At 40.0% G+C, this 19782-nt stretch overlaps 1 protein-coding gene across 1 annotated transcript in view; it reads right to left on the bottom strand.

Annotated features, from left to right (window-relative positions):
* LOC121930412 overlaps nucleotides 1-13972 on the bottom strand; it is an 18714-nt gene extending 4742 nt beyond the window's left edge. The window contains exons 1-13 of the mRNA XM_042466653.1: nucleotides 13851-13972; nucleotides 12975-13068; nucleotides 10656-10941; nucleotides 10299-10450; nucleotides 8689-8751; nucleotides 6248-6533; nucleotides 5973-6124; nucleotides 4593-4625; nucleotides 3216-3302; nucleotides 2652-2937; nucleotides 1992-2146; nucleotides 443-728; nucleotides 107-258 (exon numbers count right to left, since the gene is read on the bottom strand). Coding sequence (XP_042322587.1) covers nucleotides 107-258; nucleotides 443-728; nucleotides 1992-2146; nucleotides 2652-2937; nucleotides 3216-3302; nucleotides 4593-4625; nucleotides 5973-6124; nucleotides 6248-6533; nucleotides 8689-8751; nucleotides 10299-10450; nucleotides 10656-10941; nucleotides 12975-13068; nucleotides 13851-13865 — 2047 coding nt within the window. The 5' untranslated portion in view covers nucleotides 13866-13972. The remainder of the gene's footprint in view (nucleotides 1-106; nucleotides 259-442; nucleotides 729-1991; nucleotides 2147-2651; nucleotides 2938-3215; nucleotides 3303-4592; nucleotides 4626-5972; nucleotides 6125-6247; nucleotides 6534-8688; nucleotides 8752-10298; nucleotides 10451-10655; nucleotides 10942-12974; nucleotides 13069-13850) is intronic.
* Between the last annotated feature and the right edge of the window lie 5810 nt (nucleotides 13973-19782).

Consider the following 19782-nt stretch of genomic DNA (forward strand, 5'->3'; position numbering starts at 1 on the left):
ATTATTATTATTATTATTATTATTATTATTATTATTATTATTATTATTATTCCTCCTGCTACCCGACCCCAGAACTAAAGAACTAAGAAGTCATCTTTCTACTCACCAGTGGAATCAACCCTCACACCAAACACCTCCACTTCACACAGAGTAAGATACTGTTCTTCAGGAATAGTCACTGTAACATATTGTCCTTTCATTCCTTTACAATCAAAACTTTCAGTTTCTCCACGACCAATTGAGGAGATCACAGCACACCTTGAAAACAAATCAGATCTCATGTATTATTAAGGTCATCAACATCAATTTCTACTAAAACAAAATATACATGATCCCAACTTTTGTCAGTAAATGAATGTAATATTTGTTTTTCTTTTGATTTCATTTTCATTCCTATATCTAAATCATGGGAGCCCTTCAAGAAGATGAAGCCAACAGATACCTGGGGTTTGTGGAACCCCCTGTCTCCCGTGAGTTTCCAATCCGGATTTCAGCTCCATCTAGCCGATATGCACAGCAGTCTTCTCGATTAGTGATATCAACTCGTGTCACATTAAATTCTGCCTTCAGATCAACCATCCACCATGGATTTAATTCGTAGTCAGTGTGAGTGCAGGATCCATGCCCAAAATCAGCCACAAGGGACCCATCGATGGCATGCTCAGCAGCTCCTAGTTGGCTGTAGCTGCTGGACTGGAATGCCTTCCCATCAAGAGCCACATTGGGTACTACAAAGAACAAAACACTGTGTTTAAACAACTGAACAAGAAAACAAGTTCAGAAAACAGAAAAAGAAAGTGGATTGTCATTATTTGAATAAATAATGACCACAAAACTGTTCTTTAGGTATTGGCTCAAACCAAAGGCAACAGACTTGAGACTGGTTGTTGTTTTTTAGAATGAGGCTACAGAGTGACCTGAGGAGTGTCCAGTAGATTTTTTTTTTAGTTCTCCACCCCTTGAACCTTAGACCCCCCCCCCCCATTTCCTCATTAGATTTTATCCATGTAAGTGCATGGAGAAATGGGGAGGGGACTCAACCTGCTATTCCTTGGTACTGCAACAGAATAGGGATTCTGTTGGTTTACCACTCACCCTACAGCTCAACAGTCTCCCTTCCTGAGCTAGCTGGGGTGGTCTCAGGGCTGGTGTTGGAGTCTCCTCGTCTAGTAGTGCTGAGGGACTTCGACATCCATGCAGAGACTGCCCTTTCAGGAGTAACTCAGAACTTCATGGCCTCCATGACAACCATGGGTCTGTCCTAAGTGGTATCTGGCCCTACACATGCTGCTGGGCACACTCTGGACCTTGTTTTCTGTCCTGGGTGTGGTGATGATGGTTTTGGTGTGGATGAACTCTTCACAGTTCCATTGTCATGGACAGATCATTATCTGGTCAGGTTTAGACTCACTGGGACTTGGAACCCTTAAAGGGGTGGGGGACCAATTAGGATAGTCTGCCCCAGGTGGCTGATGGATCTGGATGAATTCCTAAGGGCTCTTGGGGAGTTTCCTGTTACCTTGACAGGCAATTCTGTTGAAGCTCTGGTCAACCTTTGGAATGGGGACATGGCCAGAGCAGTGGACACAGTCGCTCCCCGTTTAACAGAGTGGAGCCAAACCAGCCCCCTGATTCTCCATGGTAATGAAGCCAGTGAGACAGAGACTAGAGCAATGTTGGTAGAAGTTTAGAGTCTTCACCTTACTCCAAATGTAGAAAGTCAATTACAATTTCCCTTATAGCTTTCAACAGAACAGCAATATTCAGGTAGGAGATACAGGCCAAGGAACACACAGGCAATGGTATGACACTTGTTAATTGGCCTTTTTCTGAATTAAACTAGTGCCATGTAAATACTATGGGCAAGCTCTGATCACATATTATTTCAAATGTGAGATGATCCACAAATATTTTTCAGACAACTAAATTTATCTGGTAGAGGACAAAAAAAAATTCAACTCAGAAATTAATTGGGAAATCTATATACATACTTGGGGGAATTAGCAGTTGACCAAAGACTTGAACTTCACACAAAGAGAGATATCTATTTGTGTCCGGAATGGTGATAGTCACATATCGTCCAAGCATTTCATCACACTCAAACTTGCCAGTTTCACCCAAATTCAGTGAAGTAATTGTGGTACACCTTGAAAGCAAACCATTTCATATTGATTAGTATTGCTGTGACATGTTAGAGGGGAATAATTTGTCAGAAATCCCCTAGCCATCCGAAAATGTAATTGTGACAAGAGGTTGCTAAAATGGTCAAACTGACTGTGAGTTTAGTCTAGCTACCTCTCACCCTCAAGAATGTGCTGACTGAGTCTGGAGTATGAACCAACTGTACATATATAATACATGATAGTAGCAGTTTGATACTATTTTAATTGCCATGCTTCAGTCCTATGGAATCCAGGGAAACATGGTTTACTGAGGTCCTTAGAATTCTCTGCTTTGTTCAGAAGGGTATACTATAAATCCCATGATTCCATACAAATACACCATGATGGTTAAAGTGGCATCACATTGCTATAACTGTAATAAAATTCGGTAAGTTTGCAGCCCATGCATACTGCTAAATTCCCATCACTTCCCATTCCATTGTTTACCTGTGTCCTGATCCCACAAATGCATGAGTGATTTAGCCATACCTGGGATTTCTGATTCCACCTCTTTCTTTTGAATCTCCAATTCTGATTTCAGCACCTCGTATCCGATCAGCACAGCAATCTCCTCTATTGGTGACAACAACACTGAGCACTCGAAATCTGGCTCCCAGGTCCACCATCCACCATGGATTATCTTGTAACAATGTGTGGGTGCACTGCCCACGTAAATAATTTGCAGATGTAGAACCATCAATGGCATGGTCAGGGGATGCTAGTAAATTGTAGGAGCTCGACTGGAATGCCTTTCCACCAAGGGCTGCATTGTGGACTACAGGAATGGACAACAGAGAGGTTTATTAGGAGAATGGGGAGAAACCTTAGTGATTCAATCTTCAAACTTCTGAAAAGCTCTTATTGAAAAAGGGGGAAGTTTAGAATAGAAAGTCATTCCAGGGCCAAATTTTTGTTGCTAGTTTTGACTAGAGTGGGCCCATGCAGCAATTGATTCAAGGGGGTTTACTCTAGATAGAATGAAGTACAGTAACAGGATTCAGATCATATATTATCAAGTCTGCTACAAGCACAGTATTAGAAGGGTCATCTCACCAAATGAATAAGGCTGACGCTCTCTTTTATCTTTCCATTGTTTTATAGGTTTTTTTGGTTTTGTCCATTTTTCAATAGCTGAAGTAACTGTTATTAAGGAAGAAAAAGAAAAAAATGCAAAGAGTAAATGAACAGTGATTTCAAACCATTTCTTGGTTATTATCATTATTATTATTATTATTATTATTAACCTTTATTTATAAAGCGCTGTAAATTTAAATTTAAATTTAAAATTGAACTTGAACTTATTAGGATGTCAATGCCACTGAATTCAGTGGGGCTCAATGAAGTCCGAGTATCACCAATGACTGAACTTTATCACACAGTGGGGAAACTGGCCCTAGAGCTCCATTTGGCAAGCCCTGAACCTTCACCCTGGATCCCTCAAACCTGCTCCCAGTAAAAGAAATTTGCTAGAAAATTTAGGCAAGAGCAAAAAAGCCTCAAGTACCCAAAACCTGACAAGTACGCAAATGTGGCTGTGTTTTGGCTGCCACCTAGAATTTGAAGTGAAGTTGCATTACTACCTGTCACCAGATAGTAATGCTTCTTCACCATTGCCCACTTTGGAATTGCCAAGACGTCTCACATGACACAGTCCTTTCCACCAACTGCTTTTATTTGACTGGGCTCTAAGACCAGATTTGTCCTTCATTATTTCATACAACTCTCTGCTACCTGCAGTCCTTCCCGCTTGCTCCCTGCTGCCATGCTGCTGTGATGTCACAGAATGTTTGGCCATGTTGAAGGGAAATCTTGGATTCATGGAATCTTGCAAAGCAGCACAATTGCTATCAAGAAAGTAGTTCTTCATTCGTCTCTGACCTTAATTAGGACCTTAATTGGGTCAGAGAGGAATAAGGACATTCCTGCAGGAGCCCTGTTCTTGCTGCAATTGTGTCAGTAAATAATCTCCTAAGAGAAGGGGCTATATGGGAGGCAACAGGCTAGGAAGAAAAAACAATTAGGAGAGGCTAGAGGACTCTGGATGTAAGAGAGGCAAAAGTGTGATGAGAAAAAAATTCTCTCCCCATGGCTAAGAAGTGCCTAACAGGGATCAGATGGAGAAAAGGAGGGAAGAGGCTTTGAGAACAGGAGAGATGAGGACTGCAGAATCCAGGAAGCAGTTGAACCTGGAAATCATGAAAGCTGATAGGATGGAGGAGGCTATTTATTGCAAAATTTACTATCATTTTCACAGGCTTACAAACAAGCCTAGCTATACTACTCCCATAGAAGGACATGGAAGAAACTTGATTAAAGCTACAGTATTTCCATTTTGATTCAACTTGATCTCTAACTGAATCAACTTTGGCAGTTGATCTCTAATATATTGTGTTAAGTTTGGAATTAGGAATCTGAGGACTGTATACTGACCTCCTGCTTCTTTGTTCATTCCAGGTGTAGTCTCTGTACAAAAAAGAAAAAAGATATACATGAAATGTCATACTGAAACTTTTTTGCAATGAAAAGTGTCTGAGCCTTTCCAAATCTAATTAAACAAAATGAAGTATGTTGGGTGGTCAGTATTCCCAAAGCTCCAGAACAGCACATGACCGGGTCTACGATAGCAATGTCACCAAATAAGAGACATGGGGAAATGAAGAGAGGTTTGTTTGTTTTTTTCAAGAGCTTGTTCTAGAATGACGTAGCCTATAGCTGCCACCTGTTTTCAGGCAGAACCCAAACCTTAATAATAATAATAATAATTTGTTTTATTTATATACCGCTATTCCAAAGATCATAGCGGTGAACAGCAAGTAAGCTAATTAGCAAGTAAGCTAATTTGCCCCCAACAGTCTGGGTACTCATTTTAGCGACCTCAGAAGGATGCAAGCCTGAGTCAAGCTTGGGCCCTTTTGCTGGTCTTGAACTCGCAACCTTGTGGTTTTGAGTGAATGGCTGCAGTACAGGCATTTAACCACTGCGCCACCAGGGCTCCTTAACAGATCTATAATGGCAGACAGAAGTTTACTTTCACCATCTTTCCTGCAGTCTTTTGTGCAGCTCTTAAAGAAACAGAGGACTCCTCCAGAAAGGATTGTAGATCCAGTAAATGCTGGGTTATTCAATTTCTGGATTTCACACCTTCTAATGTTTGCTCCCATTCCTGCATCTGGTCATGACCTAAATATGGTAGGGTATTGTCGGCTCTTTTCCCCCCCCCTGCATAAGGTGTGGCTGGCTGTGGTGTGGGTAGAGTTTTCTTACCTCCCTGTCCTCTTCTCTATGAATTCAATGCCTTCTCAATGCTCCCTCACCCTGTATCCACATTCCCCATCTTGCACATTTAATATTTTTTAAAATGTGTTATAGCTATAGTGCCAAAGTGGCATACCAATTTACCATTATAACTGTAAAAGAGAGGGGAGGTGGGAAGAAAAAAAAGCATTCAGACTGTTAACTGGAAATGGAATGAAGAATGAACATTTAGAGGAAAACCTCCTGGCTGACACTATCAATGTAGACATGGGAATTTACCCTGTCTGTATTGAAAACCCATGGGACAGGAAAAAAATATGATCCCCTGCCTTGTGTGTAAAAAGTTAAAACTAGCTCTGGAAACTCAGGGGGAATAGGCCTGAACAGTCTATCATATGGATATCTTTTTAAAATACCAATAAATAGAGCACAACTCCTGCCAAATCCCAAGGCTTTTGGTCAGTCCAGAGGAGTTCCAGAGCTCTGCAGGGGGGGGGGGGGGGAATGGCCAACCAATTTTAAAAAAAATAATAATAATAACTGGGATGAACTTACCAGAAGTATTGACCTTCATGCCGAAGACTTGGACTTCACACAGCGTGAGGTACCCTATGCCTGGGATGGTCACGGTTACATACTGCCCTTCCATCTCTCCACAATCAAATACAGCTGTTCTACCTGGCCCCAGTGAGCTGATTGTAGCACACCTGGAATGGAAACCAACTCATACTTGTTAATGTTTGCTGAAAATCATGTCCAAGGAAAGTCATAAAGAAGGAATTCCCCACCCCGCCCCCATATGAATAATCTCACACTGGTGCAATACATACCTTGGATTTGTGATCCCTCCCTTTTCTGGAGAATTCCCAATACGAATTTCAGCATTGTTGATCCTTTCTGGACAGCAGTCTCCTCGATTTGTGATGCTAACTCTGGATACTTGAAACTCTTCTGTCAAATCCACTGTCCACCATGGATTAATTTCTAGCTCTGTATGGGTGCAGTGGCCACGAATATACTCTACAGATGTAGAGCCATCAACAGCATTCTCTGGGTCTCCAAATAAATCATACGTGCTGGACTGGAACACCTTCCCTTCAGGAGCCACATTTGGGACTATAAGCAAGGACAGAAAAACCACCCTTTGTGTTTAAACCACTGAACAGGAAAGCTAAGTCACATGGTAAAGCTATTTCCCAAAATTAATTTATTAGTTATAAAATCTGCTGCTTGCATTGCAGAGCTACTAACAGATTTTGATTGACATGTGCCATAGTTCAATGGCAAAGCATAAACTATGCATGATGAAGTCACAAGTTAAATTCTACCCCCACCACAGCCACCACCAAGGCCCAGTATCTGTTGTTGACAGGCACAAGTATGTTCATTTGGACAGTGTGAAGGTAACAGGGAATGAAGAGAGGTAGCCCAACATAGCGGTAGACCACAGCTGCTAAGGAGACAGCAATGTTGGGTATGGAAAAGTTGGAGAACTGTAAAAGTAAACTGTAGTGAACAATGAATGAGAAATTAATGTTGAGCAAGAAATGGAGGCAAATTATTGTAGAGTCGATTTACTGGGTCCTAGAACAGATCAAACCAGGACTGTGCCTGGAAGTCAAAAGAACAAAACTACTTTGGCCACATCATGAGAAAGCATGACTCACTCAAAACGACAATAATGTTAGTAAAGGTTGAGAGCAGTAGAAAGAGAGGAAGACCACACACCAGATGGCTTGACTCAGTTAGGGAGGTCACAAACATGAATCTACAGGACTTAAATATAATAGCAGAGGATGGGGAGGGGGCTTGGAGATGTCTCATCCATTTAGTCTGAGCCAGCTCAAGGGCAGTTAACAACAGGAACAGATTTATTGAGATGGGATCTGTGGTCTGAAGCCCAGATTTTGGCCTAGATACTTATTGTTACAGCCTGAAAATGTAAGGGACCACCCTGTATTGTGTAGAGGTTAAATGGATTTTTTTTTAAAAAAAATTGAATCACCTGGAGATGTGTTGACTGTAATAAAGGCTTTGTACTTGTACTTGGTTAAACTGAGGTTACTTCCTGTTTCTTTAGAAAGGCCTTTGGGCAGAGGGGTAAAATAGCTTTTAATTTAATCCACTAGAAACATGACCATTTCCATGCTGAGTGTAAAAGGGCATGGGGAAGGCCCATGTGTGTAGAAATGACCCATCAAGCTCCAAGGAAGGTCAAAAATGGCTTCTGGACCCAGTGAAGCTGTCCACTTGTGTTTTAGAATCTTAGACTAGGATTTGGCAGACTTGGGTTTAAATGCTCAAAGGGGCCAGGAAAGGTAATGAGTGACCTTGGTCCAGTCACTGTCTCTCAGTGTAAGTCATTTTACATGGTTGTTGTGAGAATAAAGCTGGGAGGATGAATATTATGTATTCTGTATTGCGTTAATTAATAACATTATGAAATATAAATGTAACTAAAAAGGAATGTAAAAAAATTAGGGATGTGAGGAGCAGGGGAGCCAGATGGCTGCTACACAGAGCATCACAGTGGGAGCTTCATAACACTTTAAAACCCATACAACACTTGGTAGAAATACATTAGTACAGAGAGAGAAGTATCATGTTAAGGCATAGTATTCTAAAGAATACAGGATTCAAAACATATCAGATGCCAAATGGAGGCCCTTTATAAAGTTGCTTAAATCTTAAGTGTTTCTTTATGTTTGGCTCCTCATCTCATCTCACAGAATACAATCAGAGTGTGATTTGTACAGCTCATAAGACTGAAAGATCGAAAGTACATTATTGGTTAGTAATAGGACATTTGTTTAAGGCTTCAGAGATCTACTCCAAAAGAGCAGAGAGTACCAGGCTTAGATCAGTAGTAATTAATGAGGGATATTGGGACTGGTTCTTCAGTGACATCTGAGGGGTCAGAGGTTCTTATCCTGCCACACCATCATGGGGAAGGGGAGTGGCAGCATATTATATAGCTAATTATGACTAATCATTTATTCAAATTATTCATTTTAATCCATTTGGAAATAAGCTAGAGACAGCAGGAGTACAAAAGGCACCACACATTCAACATTAACCAAATGTAAGCCCCAGATATTTTCAGCACGACAGCTAAGTAAATACTGCCATACATTTCACCAAACTAAATGTTACTCACAGGTGCTTGGCTTGTTCAAGATTGCACTCATAGTGGCTAGAGTGTTAATATGACTACCTGTTCCCTCCTAGTTCCCTCCTGCCCAGTAACAGAAATAGAAATAAGTATCATTACCAGACATCTGGACCTGTTCTCCTTCTTTAGGCTCCAATTGAGAATGGGATGACCCAAGTTCAGCTGGTAGGAAAATATTGATTAAAAAGGAAACATTTAGCTAGGTCTCCAGCAGTAGATAACATAAATTATTTAGGATAGTCTGATTTTTTATTTTGTTTGTTTATATTTTTAAAATCTAGATAGACTTTTCACTATTAGAGGAGCATACAAAGAAAGATAAAATGATAAAGCATCGGTCACAATGAAAACAAAATGCTGGGGGGGGGACTGATGTTCTTGAATGAAAACAAAATGTTGAGCAATACAAATTCAGCAAAACAGATAAAGTCATCACAATTAAAACCCAGTTCACTCTGTCTGCTAGAAAGCCTAAGTAACTGAAATGTCTTCTTCCAGTAAAGAAATAACATTAGAATCAAAAGATGTAGCCATGTAGAATCATTATATAGAAAGATCTTGTAGCACCTTTGAGACTAACTGAAAGAAAGTAGTTGACCGCATGAGCTTTCATAGACTCAAATCTACTTCCTCAAATGCATCTGAGGAAGTAGACTGAGGAAGTAGTAGGCTACAAAAGCTCATGGTTCCAACTTCTTTCTTTTAGTTAGAAATACTATAACATTATTATTGTTATGAAGAAAATTTCTCTGGGGAAGGAAAGTAGGGTTCCACCAAATAACACATGATGGAAGCAAGGATACCATGCCATAAGGCAGAGCACAACAGTTGCAACAGGGAGCTTCTTCTAGGGTATCGTGTAAAGACAGAAAATGATTGCATTGACCACAGTCCTAAAGTGAGGTGATAGTGCTATTGCCAGTTCCAAAACCTTGCCATGGGCACTAAGGTAAATCTGGGAGTGGGAGAGAATTTACTCCCCCTATAGAGATCTTTGTTTCTTTTACTTATTATCCATATTGATCCCTACATTAAAGGGACTATTTTCACCACTTCCAAATAAATCTAGCAGAGGATGATTTGGTAAACAAAAACTACAGGCATAATTGTATCATTGGTGGTGTTCCATCATAACTTCATAACAGGGCTTAGCATAGACCACAGGCAGCCTGAGTTGGCTGTGTATATACAGAACGTAACTAAGTTAGAACTAATTGGAAGCCCAATTAAATTTCATTCTGTGTTGGGCACTTGGTTAGAGTTGACAGCACTTTGGACCTAGCAAATTCAGCCCCTGCACGCCACTCTACACACCTCATTTTTACCCTCCCTGAGGGGCACAATGATAGTGGACACCTCTGTGGAGAAGAGGCTGAAGAAGCAAGAGGAGAGATATGACATCAGATCTTCCCTTCTGAAGCTGAAGCATTATTAAGTGTTATGAAAACTCTCAGAGGAGGATATCTGCTTCATCCTGTGGCCCCTAGCATGTGTTTTGAGGATTTCAGCTTAAAGCCATTTATAGGTTCAATTCTTTGTACTCACAAGTAAGTCCCATTGTCTTTAATATGACATAGGACATTTTCACAGGAATTAGTCCCAGTTGCATGTGTTTAGGATTGCAGCTTGAGTCTGCATAACAGATATGCCCCATGTCCTTCCTGTGTTTTTGATGTCTGACAAAACAGAAGCCAAACTCTTTTACTTACTGGTGGGATCACTCTTCTCAGCAAACACTTGGACTTCACAAAGTGAGAACATTCCTCCGTTTGGTTGGTTAATAGTCACAAACTGCCCTCTTGAATTTTCACAATAAAAGCTGCGTGTCTCCCCCGGGTTCAAGGAGCTGATTGTAGCACATCTTGAAAATAAAGTGATTATTTTTTTTTTTAAAAAAAAAAGTGTAGCTTTAATTAAGCAGTTTAAGAACTTTATAAGTAAAAAGTGAAGCCACTGTTTTGACAGCTCAGACTGTTAGGGTTCTGCCTGTATGACTTCTAGTCTGTTTTCTTTCCTGTGCCATTATCCTGTAAAGCCCCAGAAAACAACTAATCAATATACAGTACCTGGGATTTGTGGTGCCTCCATTCTCTATGGAATTCCCAAGCCGGATTTCAGCTCCATCTAGCCATTCTGAACAACAATCTCCACGATTGGTAATGCTGATCCTCAATACATGATACTCTGCCTTCAGGTCCACTACCCACCATGGATTACTTTCTTCGTCTGTGTGCGTGCATGAACCAGATGAAAAACCACTTGCAGTTGAACCATCAATGGCATTACTAGCAACTCCCATGATATTGAAGGTGCTGGACTGGACGGCTTGTCCTGAAAGGGCCACATTGGATACTGAAAGGGAAGAAAAGATGTCTCTATTACTTCAATTGTCCTTAAATCTGCCTAAAAGCAAAAAATCATTATAACAACTCCTCATTAAAAGAACTCAAAAAAGTTGATTCCCAAATGTAGAACAATTTTTTAACCAAACTGAGGGCCCTTTTTCACCAAACAATTATGGCCCTATGATTTCACTTTAGCTGGCATGGCAACATCCTATGGAATCCTGGAATCTGGAGTTTTAGGGAGGGCATTTAGATTTCTCAGCCAGACATCTCTAGTATTTCATCAAACTAAAAATCCCAGAATTCCATACAATGCAGCCATGGCAGTTAAAGTGGAATCATAGTGTTATAACTGTGTAGTGTACAATAGTCTGAGAATATCCATCAAATCAATAGAACTTAAATTATTCACAGGTCATCACAATTTAAGTCTCAGGAATTTTAATGGATGTATTGTGACTGACACCGTGTGACTGCTAATACCACAGCTGCTGTGGCAGCAACATTTTGCATGTACAGATTAGTGGGACTGCTATGCAATTGGTAGCTTATTGACTGCTTTCCCCCATCAATGAAAAGAGATGCCTTAATCACACATCACAGATGCAGAAGTACAGGTAAGAGGTGGTGTCCTGTGATAAGATTTAAGACAACCTGGATGGTGCTCTTCACACATGCTAAATAAGGAATTTGGGAGACAGCTGCTGTTTGTCTTGCCTATTGTAGGCAGACCAAATATTTGACAAAGCTGCAGATCCCAGAATTCCATAGCACTGAGTTATGGCAGTAAAACAGTGTCAAATTGTATTATTTCTGAAGTGCAGGTTAGACCTAGGTTATGCATCCCAATATACTTCTTTTTATAACAGATACAGTGACAGCACTTAAAGGTGTTGTGCTGAAATGAGAAACTGAGATTTGCCTATTAAGCTACTTTATGCAGAACATATGTACATTATTGCTGATGCCAGCCAAGCAGAAAATTATTTATTGGGGGTTAATGCCAGATTGATGCTCAATGCCCCCAATGTTGTGTGAAAATGATCCCGCTTTTGTGGGATTTGTCCATTTTCTGTGTGTGTTAATGTGCAACATAGTGTGAAAACGATCCTGCTTTTGTGGGAGTTTCCCATTTTAAATCCCGTTTCTTCATGGGATAAACCCCATGTGATAAACTCTATGGCTGTGATCTTCTGCTTACCTGCTTGAAAGAAAATCCCATTTTATTCAGTGATGTTTACTTTCTAGGAATTAGGCACAGGAATGTGCTGCAAATCCCAAGGAAACCAAAAAGAGCATGTTAATTATAATATGAATAATGTAATTTCCATTGTTTTATATCAGCCTCCCATAACTAATTGTTGCCCAAAAAAATTACATTAAAAGCAAAAGAGTTCAGGGCAAATATTTGGGCCAGAGCAGCACAGTGGTTGCATATGAACAGTGCACAACTCATATTGTTGCCATGAATCAAAGGTTTCCTTTAGTCTGATGAACTCCAAAGAGAAATATTTCTCAGCAGTCTCAATGGCCCAAATCCAAGGAATGTCAGTTACACTGAAGACTGGTTGGAATTAAGAAACAATGAAGAAGTCACAATAAAAGTGCCTTAATTCCAGTGGCACTTAATTAGGACTAATTTGATAATTAGCTTGTTTATTTAATTTTATTTATAGTATTTGACCAGAATTCTGCAGATCTCTATCTGGAGTAGACCCAATGAATCTATTTTTGAATGGTATGTCAACTCTTATGCAAATCCCATTAATTCAGTGGATTTCCTCTACTGTGAGATTTAAGTATTTATGTGCCTCAACAACCTTGTTTCTTTAGTGGCCTATAATGCTAAAAATTAAAATTTGATTAAAATAAACAGAACAGTAAAACCAATGTGTTGTTAGTAGGAAGCAAAATAGTATATAAAAAAAATAAACTTCAGGAGATCTAAAATTCAGTAGATTAAAAATGCACAGATCTGAAAAGTTCTGCCTCTGGATTTGGGGAAGAAGAAAGAAAGAAAGCAGTGTCCCAGAAACATACCTTGTGATGCACACATTGCTGTTAAGGTGACCAAAATCAGAGCGAGAGAATGCCTCATGGTTCTTAGAAGCATGGTGTCCTTTTTGAAAGATATCTAAAAATGAAAATTAAGGTCCAAGAAAATCCTGGATGCCCGTGCAGAATTTGATGAAGGTTAATAAACACCAGTGGGTATTGATCTCAGCCAATCAGAATTCTTCAGACTTAAATTATAAAACATTCCCTAAAACAATATTTACTGTTCTTGTTACAAAATGTCGAAAGAGTTTTGCTCAAATCAGGTTAAAAGTCCAAAAGAGTACACAGATTATGTTCTTTCCTGTTAGGAAAGTGGAGCTGATGCTGGCAAGATTTATTTGCACCATGTAAATTAAATGCATAGGCAGTGAAAAATATTGCTGTTGTTTGGACCTGCTTGCCTATTCACAAGAACCTAAAAAGTGTTGTGGGATCCCCGGCAGGAGTCCTTTTTTCAGAGGTTAAAGATAGGTACAGAGGTCCGGCCAAAGCCCAATTTTATTGTCCATGCAATAGAATGTTGTGATGAACAACTACAACTCAGTGTAATGACTGGCATGCATGTATAGGCTTATCTCCAAGCCTTCCAGCAGAACCCCCAACCTCTTTAGACAAATAACTTCTTAAGATTCATTTTTTGCCTGGTAATACATTTTTAACATCATATGTAAGTTTCTTCAAGTCACCCTTGTGTTCAGCACAGAGGGTTGTTAAGTTTTTGAAAACACAATAAGGACAGTCAAAATTCATACTGCATGAAAGAGAATGGATATTAACAAGGTTATGTTCTATCAAAATACCAAATAAATGTATTAGCTATGCTTTTCTTTGTAAAAGTAACATATCATCCCTGCTCACCTGTTCAGTCAACATCTGCCTGGAATGTGATATATATGAGCAACAGCAAGTAGCCAGGCAGTCTCTGTGCACATGCCTCAAAAAAGACTAAGTGGCTGTATAGACCAACAGTAAACACTGGCATCGCTGTGGGGTGGGGTTTGGTGTTTGGATGATGCACGCCCCAAAGCCACCTCGATGCCAGCGTCACGCTGCCTGTATAACCACACAGCGAGCAGCATTGCAGTGTACCTTTGGCATGGCATTCACATGCCGTCTGCCAAAAGAACCACTGAAAAGTGCCGCCACTGCAGCAAGGGCATCCTTTTTCCAAGCCAAAAAGAAGAGGCATTTTGCCTACTCTTTTTGGCCTGGAAAAATGCTGGGTCGGGGCTACAGCATGCAGTTGCTACAGCAACAATCCAGCACTCAAAGAGAGATGAGAGCCGCTTCTTTTTTGCCCCTATATCCTCATAAAGGACAAGCTTTCCATCTCTCACATATGAGACACCTGTGTAATAAGGGACATCTAGTAACTCTATTGAGCCATAACTAGCCACAAAGGCTCAACATCAGCAATGTAGTTTCAGGTTTAAAATGTGACTGCAAGTGGTCTGTAGTTTTGGGGTCAGGTGTCATTAGTGTGGTGTAGTGGTTTGAGTGCTGGATTATGACTCTCGACACCAGGGTTTGATCCTCAGCTCAGCCATGAGACCCACTGGGTGGCCTTGGGCAAATCACATGCTCTCAGCCTGAGGGGAAGGCAAACATCCTCTGTGAACAAATCTTGCCCAGAAAACTCCATGATAGGTTTGCTTTACAGTCTTCATAAGCCAGAAGTGACTTAAAGGCACACAACAACAACAAATTCCATCAGTATGTTCATGATACCCAGCTCTATTACTCCTTTCCACCTAAATCTAAGGAAGGTGTTCCTGGGCTAAACCAGTGCCTAGCAGCTGTGATGGACTGGATGAGGGCAAACAAACTGAAACTCAATCCAGACAAGACAGAAATGCTCCTGGTTAGTCGAAAGGCAGATCTCGGAATAGGGCTTCACCCCATGTTAGATGAGATTACACTTTCCCTAAAAACACAGGTTCACAGTTTGGGAGTATTTGGATTCAATGCTGAGCCTGGAGGCCCAGTTTCTGCAGTGACCAGGAGTGCATTTGCACATTTAAAGCTAGTGTGCCATCTTTACCCATTCCTGGAGAAATCAGATCTAGCCACAGTGGTATATGCCTTGGTCACATCCCATTCGGATTACTGCAGTGTGCTCTATGTGGGGCGGCCTTTGAAAAGTGCTCAAAAACTTCACCTGGCCCAAAGAGCTGCAGCCAGATTGTTAACTGGGTCTGACTACAATTGTGTGCACATAACTCCCCTTTTACAACAGCTGCAGTGCCTACTGAGCTGTTTCTGGGTGCAATTCAAAATGCTGCTTTTGACATATAAAGCCTTCTATCCCAGCTTGGGTCCAGGTTATTTGAAGGACTATTATTTCCCTGTATGAGCCCATAGGGTTTTAAGGTCATCTAAAAAAGTCCTCTTCTCTGTCCCACCACCTTCTCAGGCCCATTTGATGGGAACAAGGGAGAGAGCATTTTCTGTGGCTACTCCCAGACTTTGGAAATTCCCTCCCAAGAAAGGCCAGGATTGCCTTGCCCCTTGCTGTGCCTCTGGTGGTAAATTAAAATAAATAAGGACCTTATCACATGGGAGGCAAAGTGCCCAAATCCCATGGATAAAGTAGATTTAAACCCCAGGAATATCCCACAAATGCGGGATTGTTTTCAGAAAGTAAAAAGTGACTGATTTTAGCCACTTTCTGCATGGGTTAATGTCGCGTTAATGCTCAATGTGCGCAACATCATCTGAAAACAATCTCACTTTTGCGGGATATTCCCAGGATTTAAATCCACTTGGTCCGCAGGATTTGGGCACTTTGCATCCTGTATGATAAACTCCTAGGTTAAAATAGTTTTGTGCTGCCAGGCTTTTACAAACAGTTGAGATTGGGCTCTTGGTGCTTTTTATTGTTTTAATGTATTTTTAATTTATTGATACTGTTTTTAAGCACTTTTATCTTTTTAATTGCATGTTTTCATTGAATTAGTGATGAGTTTCAATACTGTATTATTTTAATTCTGTTTTAATGCTCACTTTTGCATGATTTGAATTGTATTGTTCTTTTAATTTATAAGCTGCTTTTGCGGGGTAATTTAAATTTCCTAAGGCTTCAACCTTTATTGAGGAAAGAAAAATATTTAAATATCAAAAATATCAAAGTCAAGCCTGTTAGGGTCTATCTTTAAATTAGCAGAATAGTTGTCTAACTATGGGCCTGTACAGACAGGCCAAAATAAAGCTGCTTCAGGTCACTTTGGAGGTACTGTATGCTGTTTAAATGATGCATGCGTCCTAAGACTCCGGAAGCTGCACCAAAGCCATGCTCCAGTCCTTAGAACTGGAGTGTAGCTTTGGCGCAGTTTTGGCTTATCTGTAGGGGGCCAGTGCTTCCCTAAGAGCTGAGACTGAGGAGTTTATCACACCGGGGATAAAACGTTCCCCGATACATTACAACGGGCATGAGCAGGGCCTCACACGGAGCGTGATGGGAACCTGATGGGGCCCAGAATGCTAGTTTACCACACAGGGAACGCCGCCACCGTGCATTCCCATCGGGTTCCAGAGGGCGCCATTTCTGGGAATGCTTTGAAACAGTTCCCAGAAATGGCGCCCTCTGGAACCCGATGGGAACGCGATGGGAATGTGCGGTGGCGGCGGCAGCGGCGGCATTCTCTGTGCGGTAAACTAGCGTTCTGGGGCCCATCAGGTTCCTATCACACTCCATGGGCAGCCCCACTTGTGCCCGTTGTAACACATTGGGGAACGTTTTATCCCCGGTGCAATAAACTTCTGAACACAAGTAGCTTGAAGTTCAATGGCTTTAATCGATGTATACATAGAGGCAATATCTTAATCTAGCTAGTGAATAGTTCAGGTTAAGAGGAAATATTTATCTCATCATCTTTCCAAAGAAAGTTGAGGGAGGACAAAGATGGAAAACATGCAGTTCAATGGAAAACCTTGAGAGAGAATGTCCCAAAGGGAAGTGACCTAAGTTACAGGATTAGTTTGAATGAGAGAGAGAGAGAGAGAGAGAGAGGAGAGTTTGCATGCAGACAATCCCTATTTGTCTAAGAAAGGGGAAAGAGAATGCAAAAATCTTCCAACAGCTTTATGTACCAATTTTTTTAGGGGGGGAGCAGAATATTAATAATAACAGCTACTGCTACTTTAAAAACAAAAGGTGATGGAGGACTCTCTTCTGACCCCCCTCCCCTCTGTTTTTATCCTTTTATTGTGGCCTTCTGATTTTGGGAAATCTATTCATATCAGTTGAATTTGTGTTGCAATAGAGTTCAAAGAAAGCTTTTACAGTTATATGAAATGGTCCTTGCGCAATTAGATTAATATTTATTCAGTGCTGAAAGATGAACATCCTGAGAGAATGTAGGAATTCTGTGTCACATAGGATAAATAGAAGAAACTGATAACGGACACTGGTCAGGAAAATAAATATTGGGAAAATCATCCTGTTGGTGTACTGCTCACCCCACTGCTCAGCTGTGTCCCTTTCTGAGTTAGCTGGGGTGATCTCCAGAGTGGCACTGAAAGTCCCATTCCCCTGTGAGCTGGAGGATTTCAAGAATGAACATCCATGGTGAGAATGGGCAGTCAGATGTGCCTCAGGCCTTCATGTTCATCATGACAAGCATGTTTCTGTCCCAAGATGATGGACATGAACACTTCTGGGTGTCTGCTCTCGCAGAGTGAAGCTAAACAAGTACTGAGTGGTCTAGCGTATTAGTAGCAATGAAACAGATGAGATGATGATTTGAGCAACATTACTGGAAATCTCAGAGTGAATACCACCAAACATATGCTAGAGCTAACTTGAAGGTCTACTCTGTAGCAGGACAAGCAGAAAAAAAGTCTGTCCCCATTTTGTCTGCAAAAAATGACCCAACAGAGCTAAAGAGTGATTAGAGGTCTTTTACACCTTAGCCCAAGAGATTCCAGCATCCTTGATAGCTTGGATCCATTCTGATCTTGGAGAAATGAAATCCACCACATATGTGCTAGATCCTTGCCTTCCCTGGGTCATTAAAAAGGTCATTAAGAGACTAGCCTTTTACAGGAGAGTCTTCACTTTTCCATTTTTCAGCAAATATTATGCGAGCTGCCATTACCATGTATAGTATAAATTTCCCATATATTTTTGTGGAAATGAATGGAAAGAACTAATAATCCCTTTATGAGAAGTCAGATGGGGAAAGCTTGCAATAGTTTTTTTAATACAAGCCTAATACTACCTTTAGATGGGAAGCTGGCCAGAAAAAAAATTAAATAAAAAAATCTCAAGCATTATAGAAAGAAGAATTTGGTAGAGAACAAACTGAAAAATGAAAATAAACAAAAATCTAAAACTGAAAACAAAATAAAACATAAGAAGAAAAATAGTATAAGTTCTTCAATGGAGGGAGAACTAGACTTTATCAACAAGAATTACCTGAAACTTAAGGACCAGAAGTCTCATTGTTTTTCCTTTCTTTTAAAGAACAGGGGAACTATAAAAATCAAGATATAAGAAAAAGAGACAGAGGGGGAAGGGGAAAGGGTAAGGAAAGAAGAAAGAATAAGAAAAGAAGGATTTGTGGGCTCTGTGAGTGTATGTGTCTGTGTCTGTGTGCATATACATATGCACTCCAGGGTGAGTTTGTGGAGTAAGTGTTATATTTGTGTGGGTGGGTGTTGTATTGTTATCTTTGTGTTTAGATAACCATAGGGAAAAAGAGATTAAGGACCAGTAGAAATAACTTACCATATAATAATAGACATGATACAGTATAATACACAAAATAGAAGAAATTCAAGGACAACAAAGGATGATAAAGGAATAGATTTAAGATTGTCTTACCCTACAAGGAAATATTAAACGAGAGGAAAAGCAATGAAGAGGGAATGAGAAGAAGAGAAGAGGAATAATGAGGGATTGCTAGATGGAATCTGGAAAAGGAAGATAGAGTAGAAGAACAAAATGAAGGTTTAAGTATGCTGTTTTGTAGGTCAGAGTAAGTGTGAAAGAAAGTTTGAGCACATTGCCTGAAGTGTTTTAGTCAAGATAATAGAAGACAGGCAATCAAGAAGAAAGAAAGCAGGAAAGAAAGGGAAGGGAAGGAAAAAAGAAGGAAAGAGAAGAAGTGAGAGAAAAGAAGGGAAAGAAAAGAAAAATAAGAGGGAAATTAAAGAAGGAAAATAAAGGAGTAAGAAAAGAAAAGAACAGGATTAGAAAACTGGATTATGGAAGAGTGAAGAGTAAGGAACAAGCAGAAAAGGCTTGAGGATGGATGGAAAAGGAAGCTGAGAAAGATAAAGGAAGGGAGAAGAAATATAGGGTTAAGATGTTGTCCAAACAAAAGTACAGTGGTATGTAAGAGAGATAGAAAACAACAACGAATATAAAATGGCTATTAATAAGATTGTAGTACAAAGAACAGAGTACAGGAAATAGACTTTAACTATAGTTCTGTATTAGTAATTTTGTATATCTCTACTCCCTATTGGTTCAATGGATTATAATTACTGTACTGTATTTATTTAATTTTGATTTATTTAGATATAGTTATTATTCATGAGTGTTATTGTTGTTGTTTAGTGTTATGTTTTTGTTGTTTACTATTATGTATCCGCAGGGAGAGGCAGGAAATATAAATGAAGTTGTTGTTGTTGTAATTACTTATTGTGATTATTGGGGGGGTGCATTTAACTTCCTGCTATCCTAAATATTGAAAATTGTATATATTTGACAAAGGTGTATGTACATATACAGTACATATTGGTGAACAATAAAAAGAATTAAAAAAATGGTTAACAGAACAACAAG

The sequence above is a fragment of the Sceloporus undulatus genome, chromosome 5 (genome assembly GCF_019175285.1).
Source record: "Sceloporus undulatus isolate JIND9_A2432 ecotype Alabama chromosome 5, SceUnd_v1.1, whole genome shotgun sequence".
Lineage (NCBI taxonomy): Eukaryota > Metazoa > Chordata > Lepidosauria > Squamata > Phrynosomatidae > Sceloporus > Sceloporus undulatus.